Source organism: Pleurodeles waltl, chromosome 5 (assembly GCF_031143425.1).
Source record: "Pleurodeles waltl isolate 20211129_DDA chromosome 5, aPleWal1.hap1.20221129, whole genome shotgun sequence".
In the NCBI taxonomy this organism is placed as follows: Eukaryota; Metazoa; Chordata; class Amphibia; order Caudata; family Salamandridae; genus Pleurodeles; species Pleurodeles waltl.
The window spans coordinates 1,141,858,555-1,141,882,972 of NC_090444.1; the positions used below are offsets into that span (position 1 = coordinate 1,141,858,555).

The window sequence follows — 24,418 nt, forward strand, 5'->3', positions numbered from 1 at the left end:
AGGGGTGGGAGTAGAGGTAGAAGGAGTGGTCGTAGGCCTGTAGGTGTGCTGGACATGGATGCAGGTAGGTGCTCAGTCTGCTTGTGTGTGGTGGATGAATGTGGGGCTCCTGAGCGGGTGCGTTTAACGTGTGTTGGGAGGAGGTGGGTGAAAAAGGGTGGGAGAGGACAACCAGGCTGTGTGAATGTAAGTTGTGGTAGTGTCTACATGTCTGGTGTGTGTGCGGAAGGTGTATGTAATGGTTGTTGTGGTGAGTGGGGGTGTGGTGTCTGAGGTGCATGTCTGGGTGACTGCTGTTGTGGTAACTGTGTCAATGGGGGCAGGATCTGGGAGTGAGGATTCAGTGCTTGCAGGAGTGTGTGGTGAGGTTACTGTAAGGGAGGAGGGGTGGGCAGACAGTGGAGGACGTGTCTGTTGTGTTTGCATCTGTATGTTGAGTGTGTGCATGGCTGTGGTGTGACTTGTGGTGCCTGTGTGTGTCCTTGTGTGGCGTGTGTGTTGTTCTGTGTGCATGCTGTTTTGCTTGTTTGCTTGGGATGGGTGAGGGGTGAGGGGTGCTGGATGGGGCACAGGTTGTTGGAGGTGGGGCAGAGGTACAAGGGACACTAGCTGCCGTCAATGAGGAGGCCTAAGCCTGGAACGATCTCTGGTGGCCAGACAAGGCACCATGAATGCCTTCTAGGTAGGCATTACTCTGCTGCATCTGGGATACCAGCCCCTGGATGGCATTCACAATGGTTGTCTGTACCACATAGATGGTCCTTAGGAGGTCAATAGCCTCCTGAGGGCAGCAGGGCTGACTGGGGCAGGGGCTGAGGTGCCTGCGGTGAAGGCGACATCCACCCTCCTGGGTATGCATGCATGGGCAACCCGGTGGGGAGCTACTGGGTGGGCGGTGCTAGTATGGGGGTGGTGGACAAAGATGTTGTTGGGGTGTCCGAGAGGGGTCCACCACCACCAGGGAGCTGCCATCGGAGGAGGAATCTGAATCTGAAGTTGCACTTGTAGTAGGCTCCCCGTGGTGCTCCCCGCACCCTCTAACCCACTGGTTCCCTCAGCATTGGTGACTGTGCCTCCTGGGTCCCGTGGGCTGCAGCATCCCCACTCCCCGGTTCCTCTGCTCATTCGCTTGATGATGCTGATGAACACAAGGACATAAGAAAACAGAGAGGGAGGGGGGAGACAAAGAAAGGGATGCAGGCTGTGACCAACTCAAGTATGAGGCATGTAGGCACACATGCAGTACACTTCAGTCCCTGAGTTCACCTTACCATGCCTTTTCACTAAAGGAATGTACCACTGATAGGGAGTAGGCCTGCCTCTTTGGAGTACACTACACTGACAGTGGTGCCCTACAGATTCAATGCACTTGTCCTGCAACTCCAACTGAAGTATCCATTTAATTCTCATATGTCATGAGTACCACTATGTCACTTAGTAAGTCAACCGGAACACTACCTGACTGAGTGTACTATACAATTTCCACCTTACCTGGGTACACATGCTCCCAACACAACTAGGTGACGTAACCCTGCCAAGAAGCTGAACACCTGCATACCCTGATACCTATGAGTTACTGTAACAGCAACCTTTCCCCACATTGCCTACCATCCCCCAAAACAGTTGGCATGCAGGACTGTGTTAAAAACTCACCCCCTTGTGGCTGCTGTGATGCCTTCAAGCGCCCATCCAAGGCTGGGTGTGCCTACCACCAGTAGGGGGGTCAGGGTCCAATGTGTACCCCTCCCTCGTTGGGAGGTCATCCCCAGCTGGGTCTCCGCGGTGTTCCAGGCCCAGCATCTCAGGCCCTCCCACCGTTTCCTGCAGTGGGTGCTCCGCTGGCTATAGACCCCAAGGGTCCGCACGTCCTTGCCGATGGCTCGCCATAACCCTTTCTTCTGATGGGCGCTGACCTGCATGGGAGAAATTTGGAATACACATTAATTTAGACTGACCACACACATGCTGACATAGGCTACAATCGCACTGTCAGTTGACAACAATACATTCCATCATCTACCTACAGGTGCACATTGATGACCTACTTCACCACTCCTACACGCTTGGTAATCATACATTCACACACGGCTGCACCCAAGTAATTGCACTCACTGCTAGGACACTGTTCATTCACTCACCTGCTCCTCTGGTCACCCATACAACTTTATATACAGGGTTAGGACCCCGTCCACAAGGCTCGTCAGCTCCTCCTGGGTGAATGCTGGGGCCCACTCCCTGTAGCACATGCCATCTTCGTGACCAGATGCAGGACACAGCAGCACACACAGTGGAGTAGTGGTCGTGATGAGTATAGGAGTCAAGTGGCTAAGGGAAATCAAAATGGTAGTGAAGACCACAGCAGTATGTATCTTGATTGGCCCTTGTTCCCCATAGACACCAATGTTAACCAATGGGGAATTGCACAGCGGTACAGACCGCCTAACGCAATGACAATTTACACCAGCCGAGTCATGTCACTTCCATCTGTCCTCAGCATGTAGAACAGGTGACCACCATTTGAAGTGTAAAATGTAATAGAGTGCAATCTATACACGCCCTCCATGCTGTCTTTTCTTCCTGAATATGTCATGCACACCAGTCATGCGAAGCATTACATGCCATATGTGATATGTGGCATCAATTATCTGCATTTATAGGTTGCATGGCACTATGTACACACGTCGATTGTCACAGTATTAACTGCATGCAACCCTTCAATGATGTGAAGGCTACGTTTGTGCAGTTATGTGTGCACTGACATCATCCGTAATGTTTTGGTGTCTTGAAATATGTGTATTGTCCCTTCCTAGGTACCGACCCCTGCGGAGACTGAGGAATGTACCAGTGTATCGGCCCCTAGTTGACCTGCAACCATGGAGGAACGGCACATCATACTGACCTACCGTCTGAACCGGGTGACTATTTGTGAACTGTGTGCATACTTGGAGCCAGATCTACTGCCAGGCCTACGTAATCCCTAAGCTATTCCACCTACTGTGCAGGTGCTATCTGTGCTACATTTCTTGGCCAGCGGGTCATTTCAGGCGACAGTCAACTTGGCAGCAGGTGTGTCACAGCCAATGTTCAGTAACATCTTAAGGGATGTCCTGACTGCCTTGCTGAAACATCTCCACTCCTACATCAAATTTCCCCAATCTGCTGGCTTGCCCACTGTGAAATCAGATTTCTATGCCATTGCACTGATTCCACATGTGATTGGGGCCATAGATGGCACCCATATTCCCTTGATGCCTCCCAGGGTAAATGAACCCTGGTATAGGAAACGTTATCACTCCATTAATGTACAGGTGGTGTGTCTTGCAGATCAGTAAATCTCCCAAGTAATAGCCAAATTCCCTGGATCTGTGCATGACTCTTACATTTTGAGGAACAGCAGTGTCCCACACCTGATAGCACGACTACAAGGAGAGAGAGCCTGGCTTGTGGGTGAGTAAGATGTGAGAGTGCAGTAGCTAACAACCTGCGTGTCTAACTCTTTGCCCCCTACACAATGCTGACATGTGCTATGTATTCCCACTCTTCCTAGGTGATTCTGGCTATCCAAACCTGTCATGGCTATTGACACCAGTGAGGTATCCCAGGTCAGGGGGTGACATTAGCTACAATGAGGCACTTGGCAGGACAAGAAGAGTTATAAAGATTCTGGTGCCTGCATTTGCCAGGCGGATCCCTGTTCTACTCCCCAAACAAGGTTTGCCAGATCATCGTGGCCTGCTGTATGCTGCACAACTTGGCACTAAGGAGACATGTACCCCTACTGGAAGATGAGGAACGACATGATCCACTGGTGGCAGCTGAGGGGACAGAGGACAGCTACGAAGAAGTTGGAGGATGATGTGGACTCCAGAACTCAGCTCATTCAGCTATACTTCCAATGAGTTGAAGGTACATTTAGCCTAATGTTTCATACAACATTTCCTACGTAGATTTGTGTACAGTTGTAAGATTGTACAACCAGTGCTGGTGACACAGCAGTGTGTGTCTGGTGCAATGTGTGTACTGTCACATCTCCCTTACTGCTTCATATGTTTGATGACTCCCAAAGGTAGTTCACACACAGAAGTTTTGTTTTCCTGGATGTGTTTCCTGCCTTCATATGTACGGACTGTTTGGACTACAGTTGTACTAATTTTCTAGGCTTCATATGTATGTGCATAACTGTAAAACAACTCACAAATGGTAATACTGGTCAGTGAATAAGTGACAGTACTCTGACAATGGTGTTCAATTTTGAATACAATGCAGGTACATATGTCATTGAACAAACTGTATCTAAATGTATGCTACATATCTGGTCCTTGCAGGTCTTAATATGCTGGGATACCCTTTGCCATGCCTTGTACAAGGAGTATTAGGACATTCCTGGTTCAAGTGTGAGGAAGCCATTTCTCAGATTTGGAATGTTACATGCGTGCAGACATTTGCCTTAGCCAAATTCTGGTACTGTTTAACATATGGCATAGAGAAAGTAATACATCACATGCATGCATTAGGAGTAAAACACAGGTACATTGGGTGTGTATGTACAACTTTTAATTAAGTGCAGCAACATGAGGGATGGTGAAATACAAAGGATTGGGCAGATGGTGGACAAAATAGTCTGTTTGGTGTTCACAGAGGTTGGTAGCACAGGTCCAGAGTCCAGGAGGCATTTAGGAAATGGAGCAATGGCAGTAGATGGTCAACAAGGTGTGTCAGTGGCACATAAGGGAGACAGTACAAGAAGGGATCACTTCCTGGTGGTGGGTTTGGTCATGGCTACAGTGTTTGAGGTATGTCTGGTTGGACGGCAAAGTTTGCGAGGGTGTTCTTGGGCAGCAGGGGAAGGGGTGCTGGTGTCCTGTGAGTTCCCTGGCAGGGCCACCAGTCCACTACCAGCAGCAGATGTGGAGGGCTGGGGTGTCTTGTGTCTTGTGGACGAGGCCTGCATGCGGGTGGAGATCTCACGCAGTACTCCAGTCATGTCCTGCAAGACCTCTTTGATGGTGCCATGGTGGCATTGTTGGCTTGCCATTGCTCCAGGGCCTCCTGATAGTGTTCACTCTGCAGCCTCCGAATCTCCTGCAAAGTAGGCAGAATCTGGCCCATCCTGTCCTGAGTGTGCTAGTATGCTGACAGGATTTGGGAAATACCTGTGTTTGGCTCCCCCCTTGTCCTACAGATGGCCTCCCACCGGGCCAGGTCCCTGTGCCTGTGACCCCGTTACAGTCACCCCACTCCCACTTGGACCAGGACCTTCATCATCTTGCCTGGTGATAAGTGGTGATTCTGTTCTCTGTACAGGTGGGCACACAGTGGCTGAGCCAGGGGAACTGGTTTGGAGGCATTGGGCCACAGCTGTTGGTGCTGGCTGTGTAGTGGGGGTCTGTCTGGTTGGCTGGGTGGGGTTTCTGGAGGGTGACTAACCAGAGGTTCCCGATGGGCCAGGCTGCCCATTTTGATCCAGACATCCTGCTGTATTGTCATCACAGAGGCCTTCTTCTGCTGTGGGGCTGGCACTTCCTGGCACCTTCTGGCGGCTGCCATGGGCAGTGTCACCTGTGGAGTAAAACAAATCATGCTGATTGTGTGTCCTGCAGAGTGTTTGACTGTGCTTTAGCTGGGTGGCAGTAGTGTTCAACAGCTTCAGGAGATATGGCATTTACAGTCAGTTGCCCATGACGGACATTACACATGTGCATTGCTTGCACACATTTGCAGTGGCATGTGTTTTCTTCTGTTTCTGTTCTCTGTCCTGTCATTGTCATTTACCTGTCAGCATCTGCCATCAGTTGATTGTGCTTACATCCCCATACAGCTGCATGCAGAACTCCCATTAGGATAGGTGCAGTGCACGGAATTAGTGGGATGGGTGTTGCATTGTTGGAATTGTTGTGTTTCAAGCATTACAGGCAGGGATTGGTGGTTGTGCGCAGATTGGTTCCATAGGTGTTAGTGGAGTGCATGGGCATGCAGGGGATGGGTGTGGGTGGTTGATGGGGTGGGATGGATATGGGATAGGGTGTCTTGGGTTCGGTACAGGGGGAGGCGGTGACATGCCTTTCAGGTGCAGGTGGTGGGAGGGGTGTGTCATTGACTTACAAGAGTCCAGGGCTCCAGTGAGTCCCTCAGGATGAAGGATTGCATGATCTTCTCCTCCCACTCGGTCAACTCGGAGGGGAGGTGGTGGGGGACCACCGCCAGTCCTCTGGATGCCAATCTGGTGTAGTGCGACCATTGCCTGGACCTACCCCTGCATGTCGTTCCATTTCTTTCTGATGTCATCCCCGGATTATTTCATCCACCATGGTCTGCAACTCCCTGTCAGTGAAACGGGGGCTCTTAGTGGGTGCCATAGTGGGTTGTCTGGAGAGATGTGTGCTGTGATGTGGTGGTGTTGTTTGGGGTTGTGAAGTGTGTGAGTGAGTTGGTCGTAGGTGTGGTGACAATTGAAGGTGAAGTTGCGGGATGCGTGGTTGTGTGTTTGTGAGTTATATGTGGAGTGGGGTGTGCAAAGGCGTGACTTGAGTCCGTGGTATCCCTTTCCAATTGGCCAGTAGTTGTGTGGCAGCAAATAGGTATAACTCAGGATTCTGGGTATTGTGGGGGGGTGTTTGATAGTGGGGTCTGTGGGGGTTGAAATGTATGTATGTGTCTCAGGTGTGAGGTTTTCAAATTGTCCAATGTGGGATGTTGTTGTTGATGAGTCCATTTCATGACCGCAGCGGTCCGTACTTCCAGTGGAATACTGCCGTTGCACAACTGCTGTTCTGATTTCTGATTCGTATTTTTGAAGGCGGTTTAGTTTTTGCCATGGCAGTGGGGGATTTTGTGCAGCCTATTTACCGCCGACGTTCGGCCTGGCGGGGTCAGATGCCTCGCTCTTTTTTAGTGGATTTTACCTTTGGGGACGTATTACGGCGTAAGTTTTCCATGCCGGTCTATTCACAGCAGACTGCCCAGTCGTTGTCAGTAATTACCACCAAACTTGTAATGACCACCTAAATGTGAGACCTGTAATGATGCACAAAGTCTGATCTCTAGCTCACATAGGACTATAGTCTATGTCCTAGGTGTTGACATTAAGTGGCTCATTTACAACCCCCTTGCACCACTGTAGCATCATTTTTTTACACTATGGTGGTGCAAACTGTCCGTACACAGCGCCAAGTTTACAAGTGGGGCAATGGTACCACTGTTCCAGTTTGTAAATCCTTGTAAAGCCTTGTGGCCCATTATACTTGCACCAGGTATAAAGTATGCTAGGTAGGTGTTCACCCTCAAAAGAACTGCAGAAATGGCACAGTGACCTCAAATTTCACTGAGCTATTTTGTGCCAACACAGCATACATTTTTTAATGCCTGTTAAGGGCAGGCATTAAACTGCCGCTGTGCTGTTTTCAATGGGGACCCCGATTAACGCTAGTTCAGCAATGGTACGGTTTAGCGCAACAACTGCGTCAAAATTCCTGACACAGCTGTGGACACTGTGTGCCATGGAGCACTGTACTGTAAATACAGTGCTCCCATGACGTTGTTTTGATGGGGCACAGGGCAGGGCAAGAAAACTGGTGAATCTATCACACGCCAGTTTCTTGTAAATGCAAGAAACTATACTATTCTGGCAGAATACTATTTGTATAAATTTAGCACTGAACAGACCAGCATGTGTGAGACTCCTGGACCATTGAGCTGACATTACACATGCATATAGAGTACATGTTGTGTATAGGATACATTGTAGCAGGGCTACCTAGGAATGTGATTGTAAGATTGCTGAGACCCGCATGACCCATTTTGGATTGTCCAGGTTATACATGGCGCAGTATGGAGTTCTGTTGCAGCCTCCACATACAGTGGCCCCCAGAGACTGAGGTCTGGGAGAATAAGAACAGGACTTCTTAGACCTGTCATCCTTAAGGTGGTGTTCCCCCTAACATTTTCCTTACTTACCTCCCATTTGTGCTGGATTTCATTTTTGTTGGCTGCTAACCAGTGCTAAATGCTAGTGATCACTCCCTTATACATGGTTTCATTGGCATATACCTAATTGGCATCTTTGATTTATTTTTAAGTCCTTTCAAGAGTGGCACACCATACATCCAGGACCGGTAGTTTAAATGCTAACCTGTGGGCCTAAATTACTCATCGTGTCACCCACTTAAGTAGCCCTCTAAAACATGTCCCAGGCCTACCATTGCAGCATTGAATGTAGTGCTCCACTGTCACATTGACCTGGCATTTAAAGAAATTTCCAAGCAATAAACTTCCTTTTTCTTACAGGTAAGTCACCTCTAAGGTAGGCCCCAGGTAGCCGATAGGCTGGGATGCTATATAATTAAAAGGTTGGAAATGTACTCTTAAGTTTTCAGTGTCCTGGTAGTGAAAAATTCCTAAATTTGTTTTTCACTACTGTGAGGCCCACCCCTCCCATAGGAAAACATTGGGGGTTCCTAATTACATTTAATACGCTGCAATTCAGGAAAAATATACATATGTCATGTTTGGTACCTATGGAATTGTAATGATAAATCCTAAAAGTTCGATTTTTCATTTCTATTTTGAAAATGCAATTTTTTGAAAGTTGGCATTTCCCTACCCTTAGCTTTTTGTGCCTGTAGCCTATCTTGGGTCACATGATGTAGGTGTAACTGACAGACTTTGTGAATTTTTCCAGACAGTCATACAATACAGGAATTAGGTGTGCCTCAACGGGCCATTTGCTGGCTGGATGGGGGCTGAGCTAAGCATAGACCTAATGACACCTGAATAGCCTGTGCTCTACCTTCACACAAAGGACTTAACAATCCTATATTGTCACTGCAGTCAGCTTGGAGCCTGGGCATGGGAGTCAAGCAATTCATGCACTGTAAAGAACATTTCCAGAATCTTCTCCCATCTTCCAGAAGAAGGGCACCAGAGTATGAAAATAGGACCTTCAAACCCACTGTTCAGTTCACTACTGGACCTGTGGAATGACTACCAGAGTGCTGGCTGATGATGTGACCTGCTGTGTACTCTGCCAGATTACTGCTGTAGCCAGAAGGACTGGTGTGCTGCCAGGGCCTTCCTTGAACCCTCAGAGGCCAGACCTGATGTTGTACCCTGCATCTTCATCTGCAACCAGGGCTACATAAAGTGAATCCAAGGGCTAGTTTTCTGGCCTCCTGTTCAGAGCCACAGGGACATAAAAGGCTCCCACCGTCATGAACCCGCACCTGGACCCAGCCTGAGTGAGTCCTGAACCCCCTAGATGTCTCCCACTAGCCCTGGATCCTCGGTTGTGGTGCAAAAGGTGCCAAGATGACCAATTTCCAAAACTAAGGACTTTTGGCCAAAATGTGCTCTGAGAGACTAGGACCAGCCTGCTTGCCTATTAGCTAATTGTGCATAGCCGGTTAGATTGACTTTTTTACTTCTTCCACTATGTTCTTCTCTGCAGAAGCAAATTCATTGAGGCGGTCCTTCACCAAAGGGGTATTCGACCTTGTGGAACTGTCTTCTGTTACAGCCTTCTGCTTTGTCCCACTGACGTTTTTTGACTTACATTTTGGCGACTAAGTCTGAATGTACAAATCTTCACAACAGCTTCTACCCAAGGCCATCTGACAATGAAGCTCCCTTCTCCGACACCTCCTGCATTTATGCCCCACTGAACTTTACATTCTCAGACATTATTCTACAAGAATTCTTCTAAGTCCGAAGGTAAGAGCTGACCTGGCCCAATCCACTTCTTGTGCTTGAACAGTACTTCATCACACTCGGCCTTAACTTTCGACTTTGGCCCGGTCTCACATGACTGGATGTGCACAGTTAACAAGATGATCTTTTAGGTGCTATTCAAAACTCCAATTCTACTATTTTTTTGTCATTTTGGTGTCCAATAATTTATTAAAATGTGCTCTATTTTTCTAAATTGGTTTGGGAATTTTCTTGTGTTGTGTTTTCACTTTATTGCTTTTTGTGTGGTGCATGAATAATTTACACAGTGCCTCAAAGTTATGCCTGACTGTTTTTTGAGCCTAGCTACCCAGGGTTAAGCGAGTGATCACTTAGTATCTTTTTTGTGGTTCACCCTGCAAGATATTGTGGCTGTTGCTTGACACTGACTCACACCGCAGTCAACCAGCAACCCAATTTCTGAGAGGACTGCATTCAGAAAATACAAGGAATTAATAATTAGCCCTTCCTGTGCACTGCTATTTGGGTTAATGGCAGGGGAATAGTGGTGAGTCAGGAGACTCTACTGTTAGAGGGAGGGAAGCTTCTAGGTAGGGCTTGCTCTTTCAGAGTACCACTTGATTCGCCTTTCCCCTAATGCCCTTGGGAATTCCACTATTTTTGCGGATGGGCTTGGGGTTCATGTGCATGGGGAATCAAGTATGTACACATATTGATCTCTGAGTATATTCACAAATGCATCTCCTGTGGGCTTTTTGTGAATTGCTCGCATGATCTTACTGTATCTGATCATTCCCCAGAACACATTGGCCATCTTAAGGGTGGTTTTCTTTTTAAAACACACACGGCACGACACACCTGTTTTCTCTGGAGGTTTTTCTAGAGATACTTACCGGGAAACATCTGTGCTGGGGACCTCACATTTTTCATTCTTGGTACCTTCAAAAAACAACACATCACCTTTCATCTCTGTGGTTAAATGAGATGATCCTACAAGAAAAAATAAATAAATAAGGTTAATAAAGTTATTGAATAGGGACCATGCATAACTGGAAGCCTTCTTCAGAAACTTAAGAGTGCATACTCATAGATATCAATTGATAGAACCTATGGGAAATTGGGGAAATTGTTGAAAGATTACTGCAAATAAGAGGATGTGAAAACAAGGATTAGAGTTTTCTTGTGCAAGACATTGCTGTGTAGAAAATGTATAGTTTAGAAGGTTAAAATAATAGTTTTTTAATGTATCAAATCATTTCACAGAATAATCTCTCAAATAGACAGGGGGGCTTTTAGAAATATATGAAGACTGTTAAGAGGATTGTGTGTCTTAATAAGGGATTATTATTTACATGCTACAGGTGGTATGAATCTACAAATAAATCATGTATTTGAAGAGTTTGAGTATTTTTGTTGCTACAAAGCAAAGTAATTTATGTAACTTAGTCAAACGTATTAACCATCTTCAATTGTGATTTTGCTGAGTGATCCACTGAAAAATGTATCATGATACACAAGAAAATAATAAGAACATTAATGCTTTAAGTCACCATTCCTAGAGAGTGTCAGAGTGACCCTAAAAGGAGAATTGTTTAATACTAGTTCCAAGTTGTAATTGAGAAACTTAATTGCTTAAGCACAAGCCAAACTCAGGTTATTAGTTATTGCATTATGTGTTTCAGTAAGGTACCCAAGGTGCACAGTCCAGAACTACATGATCCTTAAACTACAAACCCCTGATCTTCCCATTTCCACCATCCTGACCTTATTCTGCCTCTTTTGTGTTGAAAACCCATGTTGTACCTACAGTATGCAACCTTGTGGTGATTAATGTTTCTTGTTTGAGGTGGCACATTTTGGTGTGATTAACTGCTTCAATCATAAGGTGTTTGCACAGTCTGTGCCATGACTTTTGTTTTCTAAACAATCATCATCAGGTTGTTTGAATACATGTACCTCTTTGTTCTGTCTGTGAACCCATAAAAACAGTATGGTTTTTTGGATCATTTATGGCTACGTATTAAAGCAAACCAACATCAGTATTTCATTAGGACCTGAAGATATAACAAAAACGTGAAAATATTATGATTCTTTTAACAAGCTTGTTCAGTATTTTGTTGCATTTCTCAATGGATAAACATAAATTCTAGAAGGCCAGCCAAGGAATGTTGATCTGAATGTGTGGAGTCTAGCAATACCGTGTACGTACGCTTTGTGTCTGCATAATTCTGTAATTCTAAGGCACATCACAAAATTGTAGCAGAATAAGTATTTTCATTATACTTCACATTTGTTGACAGATATGAAACTCAGGATGATGTGTAAAGTATAAAAACTATACATTTTCTAATTCTGGTTGGTATAGCTGCTGGGCGGGATTTCACACTGAAGATGACCTTTGCCAGATTTATGTTTTTACCCTAAACCCTGGAAATTTCCACCATTCTCCTTCATGCGGAAGCATATTCCTACAAATACTTGACCCCAATATTTATTTCCTGTGTTTCATGGGCATTAGAGTATCTGACACGAATGGGTTTTCTATGAGTTCAGGATGTCAACGAGCAAAATACTGAGTGCAGTGCACTTCAGACATTGGGAAAGTAGCTGCAAGCTAAATGCTGGTTTATGGAATGTTTTTTAGTCACAGATGTCACCTATGGTCTGTATAGAAACATGCCACAACTATACATCTATACATCCTTACGTACTACCTCTGGTTGCTAGACCTCCCTCACCTTAATTAGCTGGCCAAATCGCACTGAACATGATGTTTGTCAGATTTGTAACATTTTTGTTTACAAAACAAGGAACTTCCCTCCAGTCCCATGGGGCTACATATCCCAGCCAAGACTTGATGCCAAATCTTTTCCTCTGGGGCTCCTGAACATGGGGGTGCCAGAAGTGTATGGGTCCACAGTACCCATAAGCAATACACTGGGCGCAGTAAAGTTTGAATGCTAGGAAAGCAGCTACAAGCAAAATGATGGTTTACGGTATTTTTTGTCACATATATAACACCTGGGTTTTATGGAAAGATACACAACCATTTATATTTTTTTTTAATCTACTCATCCTAGTGCTTCTATTGATGGGTTCTAGACCTACTTCACCGTAACTGTTGATGAAGCAGAAAAAGAAAGGCTTACAAACGCTTATATATCATGTAACAAAATCGTATAAGACAATGTGATTTTAGCAAAGAAAAATAATGTATGTAGAAAATGTGCCCACGAAGTAGGTCGCCATTATTATAAACAAGCTTAATTAATCATGAAGAATCGACAATGTAGTAATCCGTCATAATTACAGATGTATTTTATGATTTTCTTGTTGAAACTGTTATATGCTTAGCTTAAATTTAGCAGAGGCTTTGGCCTAGTTACCTGGTCTCAAATTTAACTGCATGGTTTTCACTTGTATTAACAAAGACGTTAAACTTTAAATCTGTATTTTTCCAGCAGAAGTGACTAATACACTTATCTCAAGGTTTTGTGCTAGGCAAGTTTCATCCCCTTTGACGCAAGGTCAGTTTCTGCAGGTGCAGACAATAAAGACACTAATGTAGAATTAATTGGCAACTTTGTTGCTACTTGTGTTCCAAAACTCCAAGGACACCTTATGCGTGGTTGAACATTAAGAGAAGGACACTATTCATTGGTCAAAGAGAAACCACCCTATGGACCCTCCAATGGAAGACCCTGAAGAATTTGGAACATTTCTTACTTAATCCAATCAGACAAAGAGAAGTCAGCCATTTTCTTTGATGCCATTTTGAAGCAAGATTCAAGAAGCCATTTTGATGACCCTTTGATGTTTTTTCTCTATCCTAGAGAGAGACTTTAAGAATTCTCACCCTAGAGACTTTAACTTTAGTTTTACCCCGTCTTGCCTATACGATAACTTTTGCCCCATTTTCCTTGTTGCTGCAAGGAAAACTTGCCTCAAACTTTGCCCCTTTGAAGTCTGCCCCATGCTGATCGAACCGGTACCTGAAGGACGAATACTTTTCCTTGAATGCTGATTATATTTGGTAACTATAAAAGGACAAATGTATGGTGCATTGTATTTTCCTTCTTAGGTACCAACTGCTTATTTTGACAGAGCCCAAGCTAGAAGTTTTTCTAAATTTGTGTTGACTAAATTCGTTTTTGCATGAAGCCCCACATGCCAATGCTAATCAGAGGTTAGTTGAGGTATTCATTTGATGCACCGTGCTGAATTGAAATCTTGTTATGCTGACCGATGTATGCAATTAGTCAAATTCAGTTACTCTTATTAGTGATTTGCATTGCTGTAACTGAGTGCATTATAATCCAAATTTTGCGTAGATTGCGTTTCTTCCGTCGTTATGGACAGCTAGTAATGTTCGTATATGTATACCATTTGATTTTGAGACTTACTTATATTGTATTAGCTTTGTTAATATAGGGAAATAAACTCATTAACCTTAATAAACAGGTGTGGTTATTCATGACTGAAAGGTTATGGTGTGTCTAATTACTGATTTTCTGTTTAACTAATTTGTTGTTTGATTTATTAATTGAGCATTGGTCCTTGATTATAAATGGTTATTAATTATTGATTTGAGAAATCTGACTATTCTTGGATGAGGAGAACTCAACCCGGTCAAAAGGTTCACCGACCTCCGGCGTGTCCAAGTATAAGTAATTTATAAAGATTGGATGTGCTATCAGTAGATGGTAGCAGAGTTTAATGGTTAGGCCCTTTGGGACCCCATCCGAACAATAGTAGGATTCGAGTTTGAATTTTCTTCGATAAAACAAGTTGGAGAGATGATGATGCCCTAAATCCCCAATGACTTTCCCGGAATCTCGGAGCTTGCGAATGGAGGAAATGGAGGTGTGAGGATGTTTTCTGCGTTTCTAGTGACGGTATGAGTGAAGTTAGGGTTTCACGCTTGCACAGCTTATGCCGCAGATGAATTGTGAAGTTTGGGAGGATTTTAGGGGGTTACGAACTCCAATTAACATTTTAGAGGTGTGATACCCCAAAGTGTGAGAGTAGGGAAGTCGTCGAACTTCATATAAGTGTAGCGCTTTGTGCAGAATTTTTTTTCCACGTGGTTGTTGATGTTGAGACGGGCCCTGCGAGGTCAAGAGACTCTGGAGTATGTTGAAAAGTGTTTGAGACACTTGACTGATGTTGTAATTTGCTCGGTTTAATAAGTTGATCGGGCGTGGTCAACAAGTTAGTACGAATGTTGAGGAATAAAAGAAAATATTAGACTTTGAGATTTGACGAATTCTAAAGTGCACTAGAATAGTTTCATTGATCAGTTGAGAGTAAAATTTGCAGGTCATATTTTGCTTGCGAAAGTGGGAAACCGAGAAAGATGGAATAACTGCAGAGGCTAGTGAAACATCCCTAAGGGTTCTGAAGAGAATGTATTACCCTTCCTGTAGTAAACCATCAGATTTGTTTTCTTCTTTTTGATTAGTGCTCGCGATATATGCAGCGAGACTTTGTCAGCCGCAGTGTGTGAGTGTGAGGTCACTAGGAGCCGTGCTGGGATAGGTTAGTTGGTGAGAAGGGTCGCGCACGGATTGGACGCAGTCCGCGAAGAGCAATAGGTGGGAAAAGGCAAGCGAAGAGTATTCCGGAATTAAAGTCACTTATTGATTACATTTTGAAGAAAATAAAAGACGGAAAGATGACATTTTTCAAAGCACTTAAGAGTGCCTTAAGGGGAGATGTATATATTAAAGCAAATGTAGGAGAAGAAACACCGCCTGAGGGTACACCAGCTTACATCGTGATTGAAGGAAAGGGTGTCGCACCATGTCTTTGGTTATAGTAATGGTGTAAATTAACAGAAAAGCATGGAAGTGTAGCATTTCCCATCCATGGGACGTTTAACCTAAGAATCTTGGAGAATCTAAGATTTGCGCTATATGACATGAAAATACCTCCAAGACCAGCACAGTTTGAAGCATTAGTAATTTGGGAACAAATGGCTAGAAGGCAATTACAAAAGAAATTTGAGACAAGAGTGAGAAAAGTAGAAAAGACACTAGCGGATGCTAGATGGGATAGTACTCAAAAGGTTTGGAGATCAAATATATTGCAGGGAATTAAATTGTTTCCAGCAATTACTGACGAAGAAGAGATGGAAGGAAAGAAAGCTACCCATAAAACAAACAGGAGTCAGTCCAGAGATAGAGAAAACAATAGAAACTCGAAAAGGTCAGACGAATCAGATGATGAGGAGTTCATTCTGCAATTGCTAAATGACCATCCACCACCATATGTGGAAAACGAAAAATGGCCTAAGCACTAGTACTGCCCCTCCAGAACCTACACAGGATACTGTAGCCCCAAATTTGAGAATATTGCAGAGGCAAAGTAGTCCCGATATGCCTTTTACACCAGAAATACCACAAGTTCAGAGAACATATCCTGATGTGGCTAAATTTAAACCTGTCAATGATTATCAGCCACAGGTTCAAAGGTGCTCTCATGAGGAGCATAATTTGGAAATGACCTCTAATTTAATGGTGCAGGGAGGACAGAATTACCAAAGACCGACATTGATTCAAACCGAATCAACACAAATTTTGATGCCTCAAAAGCAGATGCAAGAAGTGCCAAAATACATTCAAACAGAAGAAAACCAATTAGACATGCCAGCAATGATGAACCATAATGTGGGAATTAACATGCCACAGAATTTGGGGAACAGACAGAATCCGGACGCAATATCTTTGCCTATCACTGTAGGTCCGCCAGTACCATTATATATACAGGCAAAGCCAAGTGTATGCGATCAAGAGGTAATGACACAAAATGAGACAGGAAGGAGATACATAGAAAATACTCAAGAAACGACTCCTGTAGGAACATTGTCAAACAGATCTGGGTCTTTGTTGGAATTTAGTCCAATTCCAATTTGTGCTCTGTCAACCATGGTAAGGTCAAGTCCACCACTAATAGTACCGCTAACTTCAAAAACAGAAGTGTTACAGAAACCATCAGTAGCAGTAGACGTAAATGTCACATTAATGGGACTGAACGCACAACAGTTAACACAATGGTTGAACTGCCTGAACTCCCCACAGAGTACACCCAGCGGGAATGGAGAAGAATATTTGAATAAAATAAGATTGGGCATGGAAGCAGATGAACTAGTAGAGGGAACGATGGGTCTGAACAGGTTAGAATCATACACAGAAGAAGAGCTGAGATACATTTGCCCTAGAATTACAAGAGAAGTAAGCAGCATACATAGGAGGTTACAAGAAATTGCAGACAGACACAAAATAGATATAGGTAAAACCAAACACTTGAGCAGAAGTTACAGGTTAGACTTTGAGACAAAAGATATTGAACACATGAGGTCTGCAGGAATGAAAACACACCTTAAAGAGGTACTGCAAAGCGCGCAGGTTTGGAGATGTTTAGACAAGTGGGAGAGCAGGTGGGTTAAGAAAAAGGTTAAGAAGAAAGAAAGTACCCCAGATCAGAATGAGAAAGTACAACAGAATGATGATCTCATAACCATGTTACCAATGAGAGGAACAGCAGGGGGAAAACTTGTTCATGTACCATGGCACAGATGTGATATTCAATCCTTTACGGATGATTACCCAAAGTTGAGAGAGAAACCGATCGAATGGTATCAACAAACAGATAGATTTGTGAAACTCACAAAATGTCTTTGGGAAGACCTGAATACTTTATTTGAAATTGTAGTTCCGGCAGATTTGTGGGAAGATAGTAAAAGGGCTGTAGATTGGCCAACAAGTGAACCAGAAAGAGATAGGGACACAGGTGCACCATCGCCTAGGTGATGATTAGAGCAGCTCAGACAGGTTTGCAAGATTTCCAACAACAGTTGCCGCAGCAGCAACAGCAGGGAAATGCGATGTTTCAGCCACAGATGAGAGGCAGAGGCCGAGGAGGTTTTGTGAATAATGGTCCTGATTTAAATACTGTCGCGATTCCTAATGGTATACAGGCAATGAAGAAAGTGATGCCATGTCACACAGGCGGAATCGTCGGTCATTGGAAACGGGAGTGCCCAATGTTGGTGCAGGAAGGTGTAGGTCAGCAAAACAATGATGTCAATACATTTCAGAATATGAGAGGCCCGAAATTGAGAGGTCCAAATCCAAATTTCCAAAATAATGTAAATCAGATGCAGGGTCTACAACCTATACAACAACAGCAGGTGCAAATGCCCTGTGTACAAATGGCACAAGCACAGCCAATGCAACAGCAGTTTACTATGGTACCTAATCAGCAAATGCAAATACCATTAGCACCAATGAATCAGCAACAAGTAATGCTTCCTCAACAGGTTACAGATCAAGGAATGAATCAAAGTAACACAGTACACCAATTCCCGTTACACAATGAGACTGGAATAAACAATGAATGGGAGAGTGAAAGTTCAGATGAGGAGGGAAATTGTATGCTTGCAGCATCTTTGGAAGTTGATCAAAAGGGGCCATATGTGGAAGGAAGAGTTATGGGTCACAGCGTTTCATTCTTGGTTAATACAGGAGCTACATGCTCTACGGTTAGAAGCATCGAAGTACCAAATTTGCCACTTTCAGGGAGAACAGTTCAAGTAGTGGAAGTAGCAAATAGGTATCTGACAAACCCAATTACAGATCCAGTGCAAGTCAAAATTGGTAACTTTCAAGGGTTACATACATTTGTGGTGTGTGACTCAAGTCTGATATCCCTATTAGGGAGAGATTTACTGTGCAAATTGGGATGCTCAATTATGTGCTCAAATAATGGAATTAAAATTCAGACAAACAGTGATGAGGAAGAAGAGGACAGTTTAGAAGAAGACAAAGTGGAAACTGTTGATGAAGAGTATCCCCTGATTACTCTTTATCCTATGCTCACTGAAGCAGATATTCCAGCTGAGTTACAAGAAACAGTTGAAAAGGAAATGTGGGATATGACAGGGAAAGAAGTAGGATTGGTCAAAGGAGCAGAACCAGTGAAAGTGACTGTAAAACCCAATGTCAATTTTCCTCAGACTCCACAATATCATATGTCACAAGACACTCTTATGAAAGTCGCCCAACTCATTGACGAATTTGTGAAACAGGGAGTACTGAAAGAAGTACTAAGTAGTCCATGTAATTCACCAATCATGGGACTAATAAAACCAAGTGGAAAGGTCCGAATTGTTCAAGATTTGAGAAAAATAAATGACATAATAGTAAAATGTTGTTCTGTAGTACCAAATCCAGCTGTAATAATGTGTCAAATTCCCTGTGATGCAGAGTGGTTCTCAGTCATCGACTTGTCACAAGCATTCTTTTCTGTGCCTCTTCATGAGGACAGCCAATTTCTCTTTTGTTTCAAATTCCTGGACAGTGTCTACAGTTGGTGTTGAATTCCTCAAGGGTTTTCGGAGTCATCATCAATTTTCAATCAGATTCTAAAGAAAAATCTGGAATCATTGGAATTACCATTTGAATCAACCTTAGTACAGTATGTTGACGATTTACTGATTGCATCCAAAACAGAAAATGACTGTACAGTTGACACTATTGCCCTACTGAACCATTTGGGAAGGAATTAACACAAAGTGTCTCCTTCAAAATTGCAATTTTGCCAGAAGAAAGTGAAATATTTGGGTCACCAAATAGAGAAAGGGTCGAGGAGAATAATGAAAGAAAGAATAACAAGTGTACTTCAAATGAGTCCACCCAAAACGAGAAAAGAGGTGAGAACGTTTTTGGGAATGGTGAGCTACTGTCGCCAATGGATTCCCAATTTCTCGACTCTAGCCAAACCTTTACTGAAACTGACCCAGAAAGATGCGCAGGATGAAATAATGTTGAAAAGAGATTAAATGGATGCCTTTGTTGAATTAAAGGAATGCATGTGCAGAGCTCCAGCTTTAGGTATGCCTGATTACACAAAGCCGTTCACATTGTTTTGTCATGAACGTGATGCATGTTCTTTGTCTGTCTTGACTCAAGCCCATGGTGGTGTAAACAGACCAGTAGCATATTTTTCAGCTACTTTGGATCCAGTCGCAGCAGCCTTACCAGGATACTTGCGTGCTGTATAAGCAGTTGGTATAAGCCTAAATCAGAGTGAAGGAATAGTGATGGGACATCCTTTGACAGTTATGGTCCCTCACTCAGTCGAGATACTTTTGACACGTTCCCGAACACAGCACATGACTGGTGCTAGGCTTACAAGGTACGAGACAATAAATTTGGGATCACCAAATGCGCAATTGAAAAGGTGCACCACATTGAATCCAGCAACTTTGTTTCCCAGTGAAAATGTTGAGATTGAACATGCGGATGATATTGAGCATGACTGTCTTCAAGTGACTGAATTTTGTACAAAACCAAGACCTGATATTAGAGACACCTGATTGGAAGAAAATGATCAAATTATTTTTGTTGATGGTTCAAGTTTAAGAGATGCACTAGGAATATTGAAAGCAGGATATGCTGTATGTACAATAACTGGTGTTCTGGAAGCATCTTGGCTTCAGGGAGTTTACTCTGCACAGGTAGCGAAACTAGTAACCCTTACTAGAGATTGCCAACTTTCAGCATTAATGAAAGTCACCATTTAACCTGACAGTCAGTACGGACTTGGAATAGTGCATGATTTTGGACAATTGTGGTCACAAAGAGGCTTCATGACCTCTTCAGGATCACCAGTGAAAAATGGTGAAAGAATAAGAGAATTGTTACATGTCATCCAGTTACCAGGAGAAGTAGCAGTGGTAAAATGCAGTGCACACTCGAAATCACAAGACTTTGTTTCCTTGGGAAACGGATATGCAGATCAAGTCGCAAGGTTTTGCGCATTGAACTGTATATTGCTCAGAGACGAATGGAACTTGATGAATGAGCCAGAACTTGAACCAAGTGAAGCCTTTGCTCTAAAAGTTGTGGACACAATAGAAGAATTAAAATTACTACAAAATAATGTTAGTAAGGATGAAAAACTCTCATGGAATAAATTACAATGCGTAAAGAAACCAAATGATTTGTGGGTTTCAAGTGAAGGGAGATTAGTTTTGCCAGACAGTCTTTTATCCCAAATAGCTAGGCTATACCATGGACAAGCACACATTGGAAGAGATGCCATGATTAGATTATTCAAAATTGGTTGGTTTAATCCCAAATTCCGCCAAGTTGCTGAAGCAGTTTGCCATTGTTGCGTCATTTGCCAACAAATGAATGCAGGGAAGGGAACAGTAGTAAATTTGAGCCACATTGGAAGAGCAGGTGGGCCATTCAGCAGGATGCAAATGGATTTCATTGAGATGCCTATGCATGCAGGCTTGAAATATGTGTTGGTGATTGTGTGTATTTTTAGTCACTCGACTGAAGCATACCCTACATGCAGAAATGACAGTCTCACAGTTGAAAAACTACTCTTGAGAGAACTAATACCACGTTTCGGATTCTCAATCTCTTTAGAATCAGATAGGGGAAGTCACTTCAATAACGAAATAATCAAATTATTGTGCAGCACTGAACATTGAACAAAAATTGCATTGTAGCTACCGCCCTGAAGCATCAGGACTAGAAGGGCAAATGAATGGCACGTTGAAATCAAGGATGGCGAAAATATGCGCATCCACAAACTTGAAATGGCCTGACACATTGCCCTTGGTGTTAATGTCAATGAGAAACACACCTGATAGAAAAACTGGACTATCACCACACGAAATTCTCATGGGCAGAGCCATGAGACTTCCCACAGTTCCTGCAAATGCTCTTGTAAATATTACAGATGATATGGTATTGGACTACTGCAAAGGTCTGGCTGATGTGGTCCACTCTTTTTCTCACCAGGTGGAGGCAACCACCTTGCCACCGATCCAAGGTCCAGGACACACCCTGAAAGCAGGTGACTGGGCTGTGATAAAGAAGCACGTGAGGAAGTCGTGTCTGGAACCCCGTTGGAAAGGACCTTCTGACAACTACCACCGCTGTGAAGTGTGCGGGAGTTACCAACTGGATTCACGCCAGTCGCACGAAAAAGGGTGACGTGTCCCACAGAAGAGGAAATTGAAGCGCTGAAATTACCAACAACTGACAGGAAAGTACCAGGCACTGAGACAGAACGAAGAGAGCCTGAAAGCGAACAAGAAGAAATCGAGACAGAATAAATATTCTCTGAGAAGGACGCAGTCGATCCTTTTGAGGACAACAGAGAAGAAGCCTCAGGAAGTGAGAAAGATTCTGGAGGTGACAAAGATCCTATCTCAGGTGAAGAAGCAGGAGAGCCTAATAAGAGGAGGGCTTTCCCAGAAGCAGACGATACAGGAAAAGAAGGAGAAAACCTGATTGACCTCCTAGGGGAAGGAGACAAGACAGAGCAGAGTGAAATTGTTCAAATTCTTCCAGAACCGGTCGCAGGTCCATCAGGTGAAAGCAGCGCAAAACGAAGACAAAGCATATAAAAACGAAAGAGACATTGAACGAAAACAAATGGCCAAAATTGAAGGAGAAAAGAAAAGAAGTGTCTATTGTAATAACAACATCGAATGAAGAAAAAGACACAGCCAAAGAACAAGACATAAGCAAAAGAGAATTGAAAGGAGATGCACAATTGAAAAGGAAAAGGATACCGAGCAGAAGATATTCTGGTCCAGAATGGGCATACACAGCCACTAACGATTGGTCGGGCGAATTTCTATCTCTCAGTCTTGAAAACGAAGAAGCAGAACGACACTTTGGTAGATTTCGAGACAAAAGCTGCTAAACCGATAAGAGACTAAGCTGCTAAAGAAAACCGTGTGTACTTTGACCTCGTTCATCCTTTATATATATCTGCAAATCTGATTTGATAAAGTGTCTTCAACTTTCTGATTCTATATAGATCATGACAGACAATACTACACAAGGACATAAAATGAAATGTTGTATATATATGTGTATAGGTCTAATAACTGCATGTGTACTAATAATTATGGCAATAATTCTTGGAATGCATGAAGGGAATGAAAGAGACGCGAATGATGCTTCTACTTTTAAAACTACTACTGAACTAACTCCTTTGAAGAAACTCAAACAAGAAGAAAAATATTTGCATGACAAGAAAGAACTTTTGTCCAACGTTTTCTATCGCTTGCTGAATGAGTATGTTGAGACAATGGATGCGAAAGATTGTTATGTATGTACACAAATACCTACCTCAGTAATAGAAGGGGTGACATATCATAGCATGCCTCTTACGTATGGAATAACATGTAGCTTGTTATTAACCAGATTTTATGGCCAGGAGTATATTCAATACTTCTATTCCAATCATGATGTTGTATTTTCATATGTCCCCATAATTGAGTACCTGGGTAAAGTAGCCAGAGATTATTATATAAAATTAGTTAGGGGTTTCTTTGAACCATTATCACCTTTTTCCACAGTTCACGCACATAAAGAAAACCTTACATGCTTGCTTTCACCCGTAGAGAAAAACTTTTTAGATCACACTGAAGATAGAAGGAAAATGGTAAAGGAAAAATTAGAAAAAGAATTACACAAAAGGACATCTGTAGATAACTATGCTTTTGCCGCAATAAAGACACAAGGGAAACTAGCTTTAGACGCAATGCATATAGGGAAGCTTTGTATATATAGACCTAAATCATACTATGACACCATCTTTGTAGGAACGAGTGAATGTAAACACGTGTTTTTATTCCAGAGTAAATGGGCGTTCATGTTAAATGGCCTAGATCCAGCTACTCCAGGAGTATACTATATTTGTGGACTCAATGCCTATTATCGTCTTCCAAAGGGATGGTATGGGAGATGTTATTTGTGAATAGTATTTCCAAAGATTTTTCAACTGGACGATTTAAAGAAATTCCCAAAGCTGTCTGAATTACATCGTATTCAGAAAAGGGAGACAGCCTCTGGTGTGGTAGGGGATATATTTGGAGCAATTATTCATTCCATTGGAGTTATATTGAATTCAATCAAAATACGAAAGTTGTCTACTATTGTGGATAACATGCTGACAAAATTCTCAGGAGCCATGATCCTGATTGATGCTGAACTTGCTGCAGAAAGAGCTATGACTCTTCAAAATTGGCTTGCTTTAGACATTCTTTTAGCAAAGAATGGCGGTGTTTGCAAAATGCTTAGTGCACGTCACTGTCGATCTTATATACCATACAACAGTGGACGAATTAGAAATATGCTTACAAATTTAACTAATGATAGTGCAGATTTGAAAGAATTGAGAGAACCAGGAGTATGGGAAAAGGTTGGAAAAGGATTTGCTTCCGTGGGAAATTGGCTCAGCAACAATTGGAACGGAATATTACTGAAAATAGTAAAAGGAATATTAATAATATTAATTTGCTTAAGAGGTATTTGGGGAATATGGAAAGCTATTTAAATATTGAAATCAAGAAGCAAGAGGAGAAGAGAAAAGAAAGAACAAAATAAAATAGTATAAATATACAGAGAAAAATCAAAGGGAACAAAAAGGAAGAGGGAGATGACTGAAATGCCAAATTACTAAAACAGAATTTTAATGAAATAAAATTTGTTGTGGAAGATTTAATGTGATGACATAATTAGTCATCAGAGGAGGGATTGATGAAGCAGAAAAAGAAAGGCTAACAAACGCTTATATATCATGTAACAAAATCGTATAAGACAATGTGATTTTAGCAAAGAAAAATAATGTATGTAGAAAATGTGCCCACGAAGTAGGTCGCCATTATCATAAACAAGCTTGATTAATCATGAAGAATCGA

General features: G+C 42.9%; 1 protein-coding gene across 1 annotated transcript in view; it reads right to left on the reverse strand.

Moving 5' to 3' along the window:
* Positions 1-16,233, reverse strand: part of LOC138297098 (G-protein coupled receptor family C group 6 member A-like) — a 195,521-nt gene extending 179,288 nt beyond the window's left edge. Inside the window, exons 1-2 of the mRNA XM_069236599.1 lie at positions 16,221-16,233; positions 10,575-10,671 (exon numbers count right to left, since the gene is read on the reverse strand). Of these exons, the coding sequence (XP_069092700.1) occupies positions 10,575-10,671; positions 16,221-16,233 (110 nt within the window). The remainder of the gene's footprint in view (positions 1-10,574; positions 10,672-16,220) is intronic.
* Positions 16,234-24,418: the final 8,185 nt, after the last annotated feature.